General features: G+C 48.6%; 1 protein-coding gene across 3 annotated transcripts in view; it reads left to right on the top strand.

Moving 5' to 3' along the window:
* The window catches only part of LOC135814607 (uncharacterized), a 71,181-nt gene that overhangs the window by 4,869 nt on the left and 51,303 nt on the right, over positions 1–15,009 (top strand). For all 3 annotated transcript variants that reach the window (XM_065327759.1, XM_065327760.1, XM_065327761.1), the window contains 6 exons: positions 653–724; positions 975–1,003; positions 1,734–1,801; positions 4,173–4,254; positions 5,482–5,566; positions 8,034–8,093. In XM_065327759.1, coding sequence (XP_065183831.1) covers positions 653–724; positions 975–1,003; positions 1,734–1,801; positions 4,173–4,254; positions 5,482–5,566; positions 8,034–8,093 — 396 coding nt within the window. The remainder of the gene's footprint in view (positions 1–652; positions 725–974; positions 1,004–1,733; positions 1,802–4,172; positions 4,255–5,481; positions 5,567–8,033; positions 8,094–15,009) is intronic.

The following is a 15,009-nucleotide window of genomic DNA, read 5'->3' on the forward strand; positions in this document are numbered from 1 at the left end:
GGTGTGAGCACAAGTACCTGTACAGTCGTTGTGGTATCACAATAGGAGCAGTCATCTGTTATCCCAATACGGTGAAGTAGCAAATCTGTACTGAAGCTCACACTATCCCATGTACACAAGTTCCGCTGATAAACTTTAGCACAACACAAGACACCCTAACACCGAAAGCACGACACCACAAAAGTACCATGTCACCTCCCTCTCCCCTCCTCACTTCAAACCTCTTACCCTAAGCTGCGATTCCTGGCACTGGCACACAATTTCCCCGTTATTAACACCCTGGTTTCCTTGTACAATGTACATAACACATAGTTATACCGGTGACTTGATCATTACTCTTCTCCCTGTTGTCCGGTGATTGTACTATGACATTGTGTATGACACCACCATCTGAGTAACAACACCATCTGAGTAACAACACCGCCTGAGTAACAATACCATCATAGGCTTGGTCCACTGTTCTATTCTGTATGCTCAGACCATGTGGGTGTATTTAGGTTCATACTGCTTTCTGCATCCTTTTACAGTGCGTTTGTTGCTGCTCTTGATGCTCAGCTGATGTTGTCATTGTTGGTGTCCTTTAGAAAAGCGATCCTGTCAGCTTTTCTATTATTGTTCTCCTTTGTCGCTGACCTGTTTGATATGCTTCTAGATTGGTATGATGGCTGCACAGTGTGGCGACTATTGGATGCGTGTGTTAGACGAAGCCTTCACCAAGAACTGGGTAGGCTCATCAGTTGACATTGCTCATAACTATTATGTATGTATGCAGGCACCCACATCTGCCCACTACAAGGATCTCTCCCACCCCTTCTTCTAGCATCAACCCAGTACACAACATGCCGGTATGTACACCATCAGCAGAAGCTAAAACTCTTTTAGCATGTACATGTAGATCATAAAACTCTAAGATTGAAGTGTAGAATGCTTTTAACGTCATGCTGCATATGTGTGTTGTGTACTGTTTCTAACAGAAATCAAAACGGCATTGTGAACATCTCAGGTATGCACCTTTGCACTCACTGTATTGACGGGGTATAGTTCAAACTTTGCTTGAACACTATTCAGGGCCATAGCCTCACCCATGCTCTCTATACATGTACGAGTACATGCGCATCCTACTGAACCAGTTTGCCCTTTACCTTGGCATGTAACTTGGCATGTAACTTGGCATGTAACTTGGCATGTAACTTGGCATGTAACTTGGCATGTAACTTGGCATGTATGCCTTTATGTGCGTTTACTCGATGGCCAGTGTACTCTAGTAGTACAGTCAACTTTGCTTATAACGACACTCGGCGGGGCATCAAAAAGGTGTCCTTATTCGCGAAGTGTCGTTATACCCGAAGTCTCATTATATGTATTACAGTGGGAAGGGACTTTGCTCTGGGCATGGAAATTCTGTCGTTATTCGCGAATTGTCGTTATATCCGCAGTCGTTATTAGCGAAGTTGACTGTATATTCAAAGTGTCTGTCGTTCTGTCTTCTGTCAAAGTCCTGCACTGCTGCGCAGGATTTTAAGTCGGCTAACGAGTTTATTTCTGTTGACATAATTATGAGTGATTATAAGACTGGAAATATGAGAACAGTTCTGAGTCATGTTCAGCCTGACCTTCTGCTAGGTATTGTCTGCCTCTGAGCTCCACCGTCACGAGACCTAAAGACGTCACCTTCGAAGTGGCTAGCTATCCAGGGGTTTAAATGTATAATCTGTGCTTGTGTATTTGTGCAGATTGCTGGCCATGCATGTTGCACTGACTTCAGCTGAAGTCTTTGAGAAGATACCGAAACATTTGGCAGGTCAGTAAAACTGTTTTGTGGTGTCACATTACAGTCCATCAATATCAGCACCTCACTTCAGCTTTTGTTTGAGGGGAGGGGAGAGAAAGCACTATGTGTTCTTTTTCAGAGCTCTCTAGTGCAATGTTCCTTGCTGTTCCATGACCATCCAAATTCACCACCATTCGGCACAGGATTGTATGAGGAATTAGCAATATTTTCTCACATGCAACATCAGATTACTGATAGTTTGCGTAGGACCATCATACACAGACATGCAGTACAGCCTCTGTTCTAACATTGACCTAAAACCTGACCCTAAACTGTTGCTAAGGGGCTGATGCAGGAGTTCACGCACTTTACAAGTCCGTCACAGCCTAGGCGGCTGGGGCGACAGAGGCCGCCCCACTTTTGTGGGTTTTTTTGGAGCACACTGCAACAAAGAGCGATGATTGCAGCTCAGCACAAATGTGGCGAGTAATGAAGAATCCGTGTCCCTGATCGTAGCGTTTTCTTGGTTTGTTGCAGAATCAAAAAGTCTTTCATTGCAGTTACACTAAAATGGCACCAAATGCCCGGAAATGGATGCAAATTGGCTTCAATTTTTGACATTTTTTCTCGGGGAAGGGTAATGGAGTATCCTTGTCACCAATAGTAGCATCTTCTTGTTTTGTTGCAGAATCAATAAGTCATTGTAGTTACACCGAAATGGCACCAAATGGCACCAAATGCGCCGAAATGCTTGCAATTGGCTTCAATTTAGAAAATTTTCCCGGGAGGACCCCCGCACCCCCTTCCATGGCCACCCCACCTCCAAAGTCGGTGCCACAGGCCTACTTTAGGCATGGTCATTCAGGGCATAGTACGAAATACCATGACAACAGTCCATGGCAACCACGGAAGTGGAGCGTGGAATTTGGCACTCCACTGACACGGCATGCTGGGAAAGACAAACCTTCCTCACCATCACCGATGTGCCATGGTCAAAATTCACTTTGGACATAGCGCCAAGGCATGTTTTCTGCCTGCAATCGTTGCAATGCCTTGGCCTGTATCGTGTACCATGTAGAGATAGCACTTGAGGCTGTTGCCCTAGACCGTAGATCACTGCATCTCCATCATGCATTGTTCGGCTCTGTTTGGCTCTGTGACTGTAATGAGCAGACCGGCAGCAACGCCCGCACCATTCTGCATGCCACGCACTCCTGTCGTCTCCCTAGAAAAATCATCCCAAACTAGGCCATTCATGAAGCAACCTTACCGTGGAGGTGTTAGTAACCTCAGTACTGGCCAAACATGTGCACATTGAGTGAGTGATGATGACACCAGCTTGACTAGCAATATTATGTGCACATTGCCAGAGTGAGTGATGACACCAGCTTGACTAGCAATATTATGTGCACATTGAGTGAGTGATGACACCAGCTTGACTAGCAATATTATGTGCACATTGAGTGAGTGATGACACCAGCTTGACTAGCAATATTATGTGCACATTGAGTGAGTGATGACACCAGCTTGACTAGCAATATTATGTGCACATTGAGTGAGTGATGACACCAGCTTGACTAGCAGTGTTATGTGCACATTGAGTGAGTGATGACACCAGCTTGACTAGCAGTGTTATGTGCACATTGAGTGAGTGATGACACCAGCTTGACTAGCAGTGTTATGTGCACATTGAGTGAGTGATGACACCAGCTTGACTAGCAGTATTGGTTCTTAGCTAAGTGGAGTGTTCTGTACCAGTGATGCCATCACCAGGTTCAGGCCTGTAGCTGGAAGGGTCTGTGAGGGGGGGGGGGGGCTGGGGTTGTACTCCGACGGGGTTAACTCGGAGCCTGCCCAATCTGGGACTTTACATTACCATTGTCAGTGTGTTGTGGTTCATTCACATCTAAGAATTTTCTATTGTAATACGCAACATGAAAGAGAACTTTGAGTGCACTTCAGCCCTGTTGTGGTCAAGCCAGAGGTCACCGCTCATACCAGGTTAACTGTAGCTTTCAAAGGTTTTGGCGTCTGTGCTGCACCCCGGAGGGGGTTTCCCGGCAACCTGGAAACACTGAGGGCTACGAGTCTGAGGTTATAGCTGCTAAGGAAAATCTCGCTCGAAATCTGTGTTTGATTTGACTCCGATCAATATTGAATCTTGGTGCATGATTTGATCCGGAAATGAATGCGCCATCAGCTTGACCCTTTCGCTGAACACGTGCACGTTTGTATTTGAAGTACAGTGCTGGCAACTGAAATCCGACTCCCTTGGCGGCGCGGTGGGAGTCGGGACAAGGGAGTCAGTTGCCAGCACTGTACATGTACTGCACCATGCCTGCATGCCTGCATGCCTGCATGCCTGAGCAGTGGTGTGCTTTTTATGCCATGTTTTGTTCAGCAATGCGGAAATCACATGTGTTCACTGACCATGGCAACTTTGTACGTATCAATGCAGAAGCCATCAAGATTATCCAGAAGCGGTGAGTTGAGATGCAGCAACCGCAATCATTCAATTTTTTTGCGGATTAACCAGATATTTCTTTCTCTTTATAAGCATAGATCTGGATGATGTATTACAGTATTTTTACCTTTCTGATTCAGGTACACATCGAAAACCAAATGTTTTACCTGGACCAGTTGGAAATACTGGTAGCGACTTCGACGATATTTTTTTTATCAGGAAAAGCACGAGTTCCAGTGTGGGAGCAACGAAATTCCTTGGTTTCAGTTAATTACTACTATTAGGGGTCGTCCACAAAATTAATATCAATGTATTTTTGAAATGATTGGGAGAACTTCAAGATTCAAAGGTCAGTCGGGGAAGTTTAACTGCCTGAAAAGAGAAAAAATGCCAGACCCACCAGAATTTGAACCTGGGACCGTGCTTGTCAGTGAGCAATGCTCTAACCGTCTGAGCTATGGGACCAGGCCGAACCTAGAAGGCGTTGACAAGTTGTTCACTCCAATCTATTTTTTAGAGAAGATATTGGCCCGGTTCGTTGGGGGGTGGGGGTGGGGGGTGGTGGGGGGAGTCCATGTTCGTCTCGTCTGTGTGAAAAAATTATCGATCCCTAGATGTGGACAGGCACTGTGCAAACACGTATTTTATGACCTACGCAAAGTGAAAGTCAGCCTCTTGAACATGGCCACGGCAAGGTTGTGTGACCGTGGCAATGCAAACCTAGGTGTATGGTGAATTTGGAGTTGCAGTTGGTCACGGTTCACGAGAAGATTGCACTTCATTGAAACATATCCATGCCCTGCATAAACATGTGTACCGGTATGTTCGTTTGAGGGGGGGGGGGGTCCGGGAAGAAATGAACAAAACAATTATCGTCTTGAAAAAATATCGATATTTAAAAGGATGACCCCTTATAGGCGATTCACACAGCGTGTAAAATACACGATAACATGTTTGTGTAGAAGTGGACAAGCTGCCCGGCAGATTCACACATATACCAGACGTGTGCAAATCTCGCATGAGTCGGTGTACTTGAGCATACTCCAGTACTTTCGCTGGTTTTTACACGCGCGCAAAGCACACACGTGGGCACATGGCTCGCGCACAAGTGTAAAAAGATTTCACTCGCGTTTTGGTCACACGAGTATATCTCTATGGATACAGTGCGATACACGTGGGTTTGCACGTCGTGTGAATCACGCACTAACTATTTAAAATGCTTTTCTTTCGTTTTTGTCTTACGTAGGTGCCATTCAATTCGCTTGTCGGAATGGATAAAGAATCCGAAACTCACCTTGAATGATTGTTACAAGTGGCAAAAGGAGAGAAAGGTATGAGCTAGTCAACCATGATTTTTTTTTAATTCTCTCAAGGTAATATTGTGTCTTTTGTCCTGATTGTGTAATTCTGTCACTAACCTTGGTAGTACCAACTCTGTAATGATATTAATTGTGTTGGTAATATCAACTCTGGGACAGATCATTCGCCTTTTCTTATAGGAGCTGGGGTTACCCTCTAGTGAGAAGGCAGCCATGCCTGTTCAATCGTGCCTGAATTAAAGTCACATAAAAACAATAACAACTTGTGAATCACTTATTACAGTTTGATGAAGAGTACATGGACCAGAGTTTACAGCTCGGGGAAATCATCCCATGGCGAAATGTTTTGTTAAGGTCATAGTGACTCACCTTTTCTGTATCTCAAACATGTCCTCACGGTCATTTTACCCCATCACCAAGGTAATTTCTGCAGTGTGCATTGCTGCTTGCAGCTTGTCATACCAAAAGTGAAAAGCGCGATGTTCCTGCTATCACCTTAGTGATAAGGTGATTTGTAACCCTGAGCCTACGGTGTTACAGTCAAATCTGCCGTTAGCGACCTCTGTTGTAGGCGACCATCTACCGTTAGCGACCGATTTTCCGTGCACCGACGGTTTCACATACAAACTGATCTGTCCAGAGCGACCATCTGCTGTGCGCGACCAGCGACCGCGATTTCATGCACGATGGCTGCATTCAATCTGCTGTAAGCGACCACGACCCAGGTTCAGTCAGGTGCGAAACTGTACTTGCCAGTGCGCTGTCAACTGCAAGGTTTGAAAATGCGCTGTCTTGCAAGTGCGATCGACTGGCCCTAGCCTGTACTGAGGCTGCGCTGTAGCTCTCAAGATTAGCCCTGGTATGTGCACTATTCTTGGGTTTGTGCACCCCTATATTCTATCGAATATCCAATAAAATGATATTATTAAAAATCACATTATTCTCGTCGATTTGAGTACATGGAAGCATATATGCATGCCCGGTATGCCGGATTTACCATACATCTGCCGTAAGAGACCATCTGCCGTAAGAGACCGCTTTTTCTTGCACCAAGGGGCGGTCGCTTACGACAGATTTGACTGTACATGTTTTCTATGATTCAAGATGACCTAAGCAAAAGCTTCGCGGTGAGATCAGTTTTGAGTAGCATAGATAAGGTGCTGCACACTCCGGTGTATGTACTCTTGGTTTGATTGATTTGATATTCGACGAAGTATTTGCCTTGACTTATTACTCACTAGTTTGAGGGAAAGATGCAAACGGGAAAAGTCGACTTAAGCCTGGTTCACACTAGGCCGATTTTCCGGCCGGTGCTCCGACACCGACTCCGACATGGAGTCTGCCGACTGTGTTGACTGAGTCGGACGGCCTGTTCACACACGGGGAACGACTCACTCGCAATAGAGTCGCATCGATTATCCATAAAAGCAAGAGTTCATGGGGGTTATGAAATTTTGGTAGGACTTTACATTTCATCAAGACTCAAGAGTACAAAAGTACAAGAGGTCATGAGCTCGACATCGACGCTCTTTGCTGTCATGGTGAAAAGCCTACCGTGATTGGTCCGATGACCGCTCCATCACGTGCAAGCAGTAAAAATCGGCCGGCTTTTCGGCTAAATATCGACCAGTCAATACTTGGCCGAAAACTAGTGCGACAAGAAAATCGCCGCAGATTTGTCGGAACCCTGTACGACAACACAGTTCACACTACGCAATTTTCGCCCCGATCTTGAGGATTTTTCGTACGAGTCCATGTCGGCCGGAAAATCGGCCTAGTGTGAACCAGGCATAACAGTAAAACCTGGTGTAAGCGACCACCTGCTTTTGACGACCGTTTTTCCATGCACCGACAGTTCTACACAGAAACTGCACCGGATACAACGACCACCTGCCTTGCGCGACCAGCGACCGACTTTTAGTGTACCAAATGCCATATTGGACCTGCACACAGCGACCAAAACTAGCCAAAAGTGCCATCTTGGCTGGCAGGGCTGACTGCAACATGTTGAAGTGCGCTCTGAATGACTGAAGCAAGTGCATGCAGTAAACAGAGGTGACCAGTTACACTGCAGGATGCGCTGCATGGACTTGAGTGAGGTGTACTTTTCTTGCATGAAAATATCCTATGCTCCACACCTGTCAATATGAGTACATACATGTACTTCGAAGTACAATTATGCACATGTACGTACACGATCCGATATGCCACAAATGTATTGGACCTGGTTCTAAAGACCACCTGGCTTTAACGACCGCTTTTGTTTGCACAGTGGGGTGGTCGCTTAATCATTTCAGTTGTTTCTCAGTTTCTCAGGAACTAACTATGTGTGTTTGTGTATAATACCCACATGCTCGTGTGAGTGTGCATGTGTATGTGCATGCATGTGTGTGTGTGTGCGCGCACGTGTGAACGTGGGGGGGGGGGGGGGATGTATGCGTTGTTGCTCGCATGTGTGTAACAAATCCTTCGCTTACAGGAGAGAGAAGAAATTCAATCACTCCGTGAAGCGACCCTGCAAGGATTATCACCTGATCAGGTAAGTTGTATTTCTCGCCGGCCGAGTGCAGCGAGATAGGCGAGAAATGATTTCTCGCGAAATATTTTCAGTTGCAAATATGGCATCTGGTGTGTTCTTTGTTGTCGCTTCTTTTCCTGACTTCTTCAGTCAGTTTTGAGTCTCACCAGTGTCCCTGCCCTCCCACCCTTTATTTCTGTGCATATTATCAATGTTTTTTATCACTGTTTGCCGTGATGTGCTTGCCATGCCTACATGATGCCTAATCGCCACTGGGGATATACACCCGTTTTTTCCCTCACAAATGCATCCGTCGGCGCGAGGGTTTTTTCCCGCCTGGCTCGGTCCAGGAAAATTAATCTGACGGTCCCAAGTGGTTCTGCATCATGGCCTATTTCTGCTATCCACTGGCATGCCTATTCTATCTGAGACACTCTGTTCTCAGTCCTTGCTTGCTTCCATGCCTCACTCGTTATCCGGTTCACATCTGGCTGCGGCCAACTACCCTTCACTTTGTGTGTTGTCGCTATTGCTGTCTATGTCTCTGTGTATGCCAGTATATGTGGAGTGAGAAGAGTGTTGCCAACAGCTGCCCCATTTCAAGGTGATGGAAAAGCAAGCCCCCCCCCCCCCCCCCGCCCTGTAACCGGCGTTGTACAAGCTAGATCCAGGGTAGACCATAAACCCGAATCCTGAAGGCTCTATCCTAAAAAAAACAAGAAATTGTGGTATAGTGGAACCTCATTTCCTGGTTCTGCTTAATGAGCACCGCCCTCACGCCGACGGACGCAGTAGTGAGGTGAAGAAATGGGCGTATATCCCCAATGGAGATTTGGCATCATGGAAACATGGCAAAGCACATCATAGCAAAAAGTTGGAAAAATCGAGATTAAGGTGCGCAGAAATGAAGGGTGAGGGGCAGGGACACTGGTGAGATTCAAAAAGGACTGAGGAAGTTGTCTATGGGCTCGGGGACCCCTTTTAGCCTGGTTGACCGATTATCTATCAGCCTGGCATCTCCATGCAGTCGCACCTGGCCACGAGTCCTATTTTTCTCCATTACTGCCAGTGTCCCTCGGGAAGTATCTTTTGGGCCTACCCTGTTCCTATTGTATGTGAACAACTGTGACACTACTCTCCGAGAGGAAGTAGACTTTGGTGTCTACGCATATGGCACCACAATGTGTCAGTGTCCTGCGGTAGACGTAGATGTGAATGAACAAAGCCGTGCTTTGCAGCATGCAGTGGATGACCTCTCCGCCTGGGGCGAGGCCTGGGAGATCTTATCTAAGCCCACCAAAACCCAGGTCCTCACCATCGATCATCATCGGCCACATTGGCAGCTCCCAGCCATCTCCTTCGATGGAATACCAGTTGTGGAGAAAGCAAAGCTCATGCTCCTAGGAGTCCAGTTTGATACACAGTTGTCTTTTCACCAGAAGTTGCGCTCTGTAGATGTACTTGCACGCCAACGGCTACATTTCCTGACCAGAGCTACCCCCATCCTCGACGCTCGTGGAAGGGAGCGAGGTCTACAAAGGCTTTGTCAGATCAATAATGGAGTATTGCCCGCTGGTGTGTCTGGGGGCTGCCACCAAAATCCACAATCCTTCGCCAACTAGATGCTATTTAGATACAAGCTCTCAAGAGTGTTATGTCGGGTTCATCAAAGCACAATAACAGGGTCGGAGAAAACTACCATTACAAGTACATCTGGAAGAACAGTCCGAAAGCAAGCAAGGCGCGGGAAAAGAACACCGCTCCACTAGAAGTTATGCAGATTCAGAGACCGCGCATGCGGACTGGTGTACACACAATAATGATGTCATGCAACTACACATACACTACAATCTCCCCCTTCAAAAACACAAGGGAGAGCCTAACAGAGGGCAGGACAGTGTGCGAAGAGTGAGCATTATGACAAGGCGGCTGAACATGAACAAGAGAACAGAGCGGTGCTCTAGAATAGTTCAGTCCCTGTAGCGCTGTGGCTTCAGTGCGTGACGCCTTGATGGCGTCCGAGCATCACGTTGCTGAACTACCTTCTCAGGATCAGAGGGAAGCTCAGGAGTCGTTGCAGGACCACGAACACGCAGCTGGTCCACATGTCTACGCACAATGACACCATTGGCCAGTTTAACTTCGAAAGACTTGGTGCCTTTCCGCTGCAATACGGTGCCAGCTGACCACTTCTGAGGCTGGTTGAACATCCCCGCATAGACGGCGCTGCCTTCGTCCAACCCTTTTGCTGGCGGCTGGTGGCAGGCAGCGGTGGTGGTATTCTTGGCTTGCGGCTGTACCAGGTGCAGTCTGGTCTTGAGCTCCCGTTGAAGGAACAATGCCGATGGAGTTTCTCCTGTTGTCGCATGAGGAGTCCAGCGATACCGTTCCAAGAACGTCTGCAGTGCCTCGGTCCAGGACAGTAGACCACGCTTCTCATTCTACAAGGCAGCTTTGAATGTTTGGACACAGCGTTCTGCATCTCCGTTGGTTGCGGGGAAGTATGGTGCACTGCGCAGGTGGATGATACTTCTCTCAGCCATGAAGTTGCTCCACTCCACGGACGTGAACTGCGGGCCGTTGTCCGTCACGATTGCATCAGGAGAACCATACGCCGCAAACAGCTTCCGGAACTCTGCGATAGTCGTCTTGCTGGTGGTGGAGGACATAGGAATCACTTCCAACCACTTGGAGAATGCATCAGTCACGATCAAATACATTCGTCCTTCCATTGGTCCAGCAAAATCGGCGTAAATGCGACTCCAGGGTGCTGCTGGATTGGGCCAACGTGTCACCTCCACTGGTTGATCACGATTCTTGTTCACTTGGCATGCATGGCAGCTTCGGACGGCTCGCTCCACGTCGCTGTCAAGACCTGGCCACCATACATGGTTCCTTGCCAAAGCCTTCATGCGCACCATACCAGGGTGTGCAATGTGTAACTCTTGAAGGAGCCGGGGCTGAAGCGTGCTGGGCACCACTGTGCGAAATCCTCGCTGAAGGCAGCCCTGCACTACTGTGAGCTCCTCTGCGATGCGGTGGAAGGGCTTCAGCTCTGAGGGGACAGTCTCGGGCCAACCATTGGCGACATGCTGCAGTACCTGCTTGAGCACGATGTCCTTGGCCGTCTCTGCACTGATGTCTGCTGCGAGGACTGGCAGCTGATCCTGGTGAGTCGTCAGAATCTCAGACACCTCACACACATCAACGCTATGCGAATCAAGCGACATGCGTGACAGGTAATCAGCGTTGGCGTTGGCTTCAGTCGTCTTTACCATCACATCGTATTGATACGCTGATAGTGTTACAGCCCAACGCTGCAACCGCATGGCTGCGATTGAGGGGATGCCTCTCTTTGGACCGAAGATTACGGCAAGAGGGCGGTTGTCGGTCACCAGGTTGAAGCGCCGTCCATAGAGGTACAAGTGGAACTTGGTGACACCGAACACGATAGCAAGCGCTTCTCGTTCCAGTTGGCTATAATTGCGCTCGCTGGTTGTCAAAGAGCGGCTGGCGTATGCGATTGGTTGCTCCTGCCCTTCCGGCATCACATGGGACAAGACAGCGCCAATTCCTGTGCCTGATGCATCGCAGGTCAGACGTAGCGGTAGCGAAGGGCTATAATGAACTAGAACTGGTGGTGCACTCAGAGCTGACTTCAAAGCTCTGAAGGCTTGCTGCTGTGGCGCTTGCCATTTCCAGACGGTGTTACGCTTCTGGAGACCGTAGAGAGGCTGTGCGAGCGAAGCCAGGTTCTCAATGAACTGGCCATAATAATTCACCAGACTCAAGAATGACTTGAGCTCCGTGACATTCGTCGGTGCACGTGCGTTCTGAACCGCTTGCACTTTCTCATCGGTGGCGTGTAGACCCGACGCGTCAATTTTGAAGCCGAGGTACTGGACTGAGTCGGAGAAGAACATGCATTTCGATTTCTTTAGCTTCAGACCAGCTTGCAACAGAATCGACAACACCGTGTTCAGACGTTCCAGCAGTAGTCTGCGAGTGGGTGCAGCGATCAGGATGTCGTCCAGGTACTTGGACACGCCTTCCAAGCCAACCAGGAGCTTGTCCATGATTCCTTGGAACACCGCTGGAGCCGATGCAACACCGTAGGGCAGACGATTGAACTGGTACAGGCCCTTGTGCGTGTTGATGGTAGTCATCTTCTGGGACGCCTCATCCAACGGCACTTGCAGATACGCCTGCGACAAATCCAGCTTCGCAAAATATTTGCAGCCATTCAGGGAGCTGAAGATGTCCTGCGCTGTCGGCAGTGGGTGCTGGTCCACTCGTAGTTGGGGATTCACAGTGACCTTGTAGTCACCGCAGAGACGAACTGAGCCATCGGGCTTTGGAACAGCCACTACTGGTGTTGCCCACTCGCTGTGCTTGACAGGCTCTATAATGTGCTGCTGCTCCATCTTCCTGAGCTGCTCCTCAACCAAGGGCTTGACAGCGTACGGCACTGAAAAGGGACGCCTGAACACCGGTCGTGCGTCCTCTTTCAGATGCAAGGTAGATGCACCTGTTCGCAGCTCACCAACGTGGCCGTCAAACAAGGTCGCGTTGTCAGCAACTATCCGCTCCAAATTGAGTCCATCCGTAGGTTCGTCAACCCCAAACACGGATGACCAGTCGAGTCGGACGTGTGGCAACCAATTCCTTCCGAGCAGTGTAGCACCCTCGCCTTCAACAATGAGCAGTGGCAATGGCGTTGTACGGCCATCATAGCATACCTCCACTGTGGCTTGACCCAACACATTGACTTCATCACCTGTGTACGAGCGCAGCTTGATGTTAGCCGGTTCGAGTTGTTTGTCACTGGTACGGTCCCACGTCTCACGTGACATAAGGCTCACTGCAGCTCTGGTGTCGAGCACCATTGTCGTTTCCACCCCGTCTAACATCACATTCACAGTTAGCTTGGGACGGGACTCTACGGAGTACACATCACCAACTTCATGCTCCTCACATACAAAATTGGTTTGGTGTTGGTCGCCCTTTTTCGTACGACACACCTTCTCGAGGTGCCCACGCTTGTGGCAGTAGTGGCACTCGGAAGCCTTGAAGCGACACTGTGAAGGAGCATGGTCCTTATTGCCACAGCGATAACAAGGCGCAGCCCCGTCAGTAGTGCTGGCTCCGGACTTGCCTCGCTGTCTAGGTGCAGGTGGCTGTCTCTTGTGCCAAACGGCATGGACATCGCTGGACTCGGAGGTAGATCTACCCGCGGCCATCAAGCGCGCAGCCTCGCGATCGACCACCTCCTGAGCTGCAGCCGTTTTCAGAGCAGTCTCCAAAGTGAGGGCATCGATGGTCAGCAATTTTTTTACAAACGACAGCGTCTCGTATGCCACAGACGAACCTGTCGCGGATGGCATCTTCCAGACCATTGCCGAAGTCACAGGTCTTTGCCAAACGTCGTAGCTCAGCGGCATAGTCATGATAACTCTCACTTGCCTGCTGGCTGCGGCTCCAAAATTTGTAGCGTTCCGCAATTGTCAGACGCTTAGGGGAGAAGTGTGCAGTCAGAGTCTGTCGCAGCTCTGAGAGGGACTTGTCATCCAGTGTTGCTGGTGCGATCAGCGTCACTAGCAACCTGAAAACACTTTCTCCTACAACTGTCAAGAATACAGATTTCTTCCGCCCGTCCTCAATTTTATTCGCTTTGTAGAATTGATCCAGCCTGGCCAGATAAGACTCACAGTCATCAGCATCCGTAGATGTGAAGGGGCCCAGGTTTCCGAGCAGCGCCATGATCCGATCTTCGTCGCCACTTGTTATGTCGGGTTCATCAAAGCACAATAACAGGGTCGGAGAAAACTACCATTACACATACACTACAAAGAGTAACTACACATACACTACAAAGAGTATCTCCCGTGAGTTATGGCTCCCAAGTCTGGCCCTCCGCCGCGCTGTCACTACTCACACCTACCTATACAAGTGTCATGGCCGCGCTTGGCGGGTTTGTGACTTGGCTTAGATCAGTCTAGTGGCTACCCAGGTAGACGACCAATATAGTCGCCATCCAAGTTGCTAGCTCACACCTGTTTTCCGGCTCACACAAGGTAGTCGAAGGTTGAAGGGGAGCGATCAAAAGATACTTTTATTCGTTGGAAGAAGTTTTATTTCTCGCCGGCCGAGCGGAGCGAGTGAGGCGAGAAATGATTTCTCGCGCAACAAAATTATTTGTCTTGCGAATATGGAATCTGATGTTTTCGCTTTTTGTTGCCGTTCTTTTTGCCTGACTCCTTCAGTCAGTTTTTTGTGTCTCACCAGTGTCCCCACCCTTCATGTCTGCCCATCTTCTTCCATTTCTTTCTTGGCTGTAGATATGTTGTGCCTGTTTTTATACTGCCAGATTGCCACTTGGGGTTATACACCCGGTTTTTTCCCTCATTCATGCGTCCGTCGGCGCGAGGGTTTTTTCCCGGCTGGCTCGGTCCAGAGAAATTAATCTGACGGTCCCAAGTGGTGCTTGTCCTGGCTTATTAGATGAATGTGCTAATTCCTTACTCCTGGGTCTGTCCCCCTCTTGTTGCTCCTAGTTTTCTTCTGCATTCCGGTTCACATCTGGCTGCGGCCTACTACCCTAGTCACATCTGGCTGCGGCCTACTACCCTCACTCTGTGTGCTCCTGTCTCTGTTGTCTGGGTCCATGTCGTTATGTCAGTGTATGTGGAGCGAGAAGGCGGCTTTTATGTGATTTTGGTTATAGTATAATTGTGATATAATAATTAGTAGGAAATATTTAGTATAGCTTCGGGGAGCTCGCTCACCCACATTACATGATAGTGTTACAAATATGAGTGATCTCCGAGGTTATTCGTACGTCGATCGTGCGACGGAGCCTGGAGTACGCTGTCGGATGTTGCTGCAGCTAGAGCGCGCCGCCTTCGTACGGTGTCTTGATTGGGTCACCCTTCATCTT

This window comes from Sycon ciliatum, chromosome 4 (genome assembly GCF_964019385.1).
Source record: "Sycon ciliatum chromosome 4, ocSycCili1.1, whole genome shotgun sequence".
Lineage (NCBI taxonomy): Eukaryota > Metazoa > Porifera > Calcarea > Leucosolenida > Sycettidae > Sycon > Sycon ciliatum.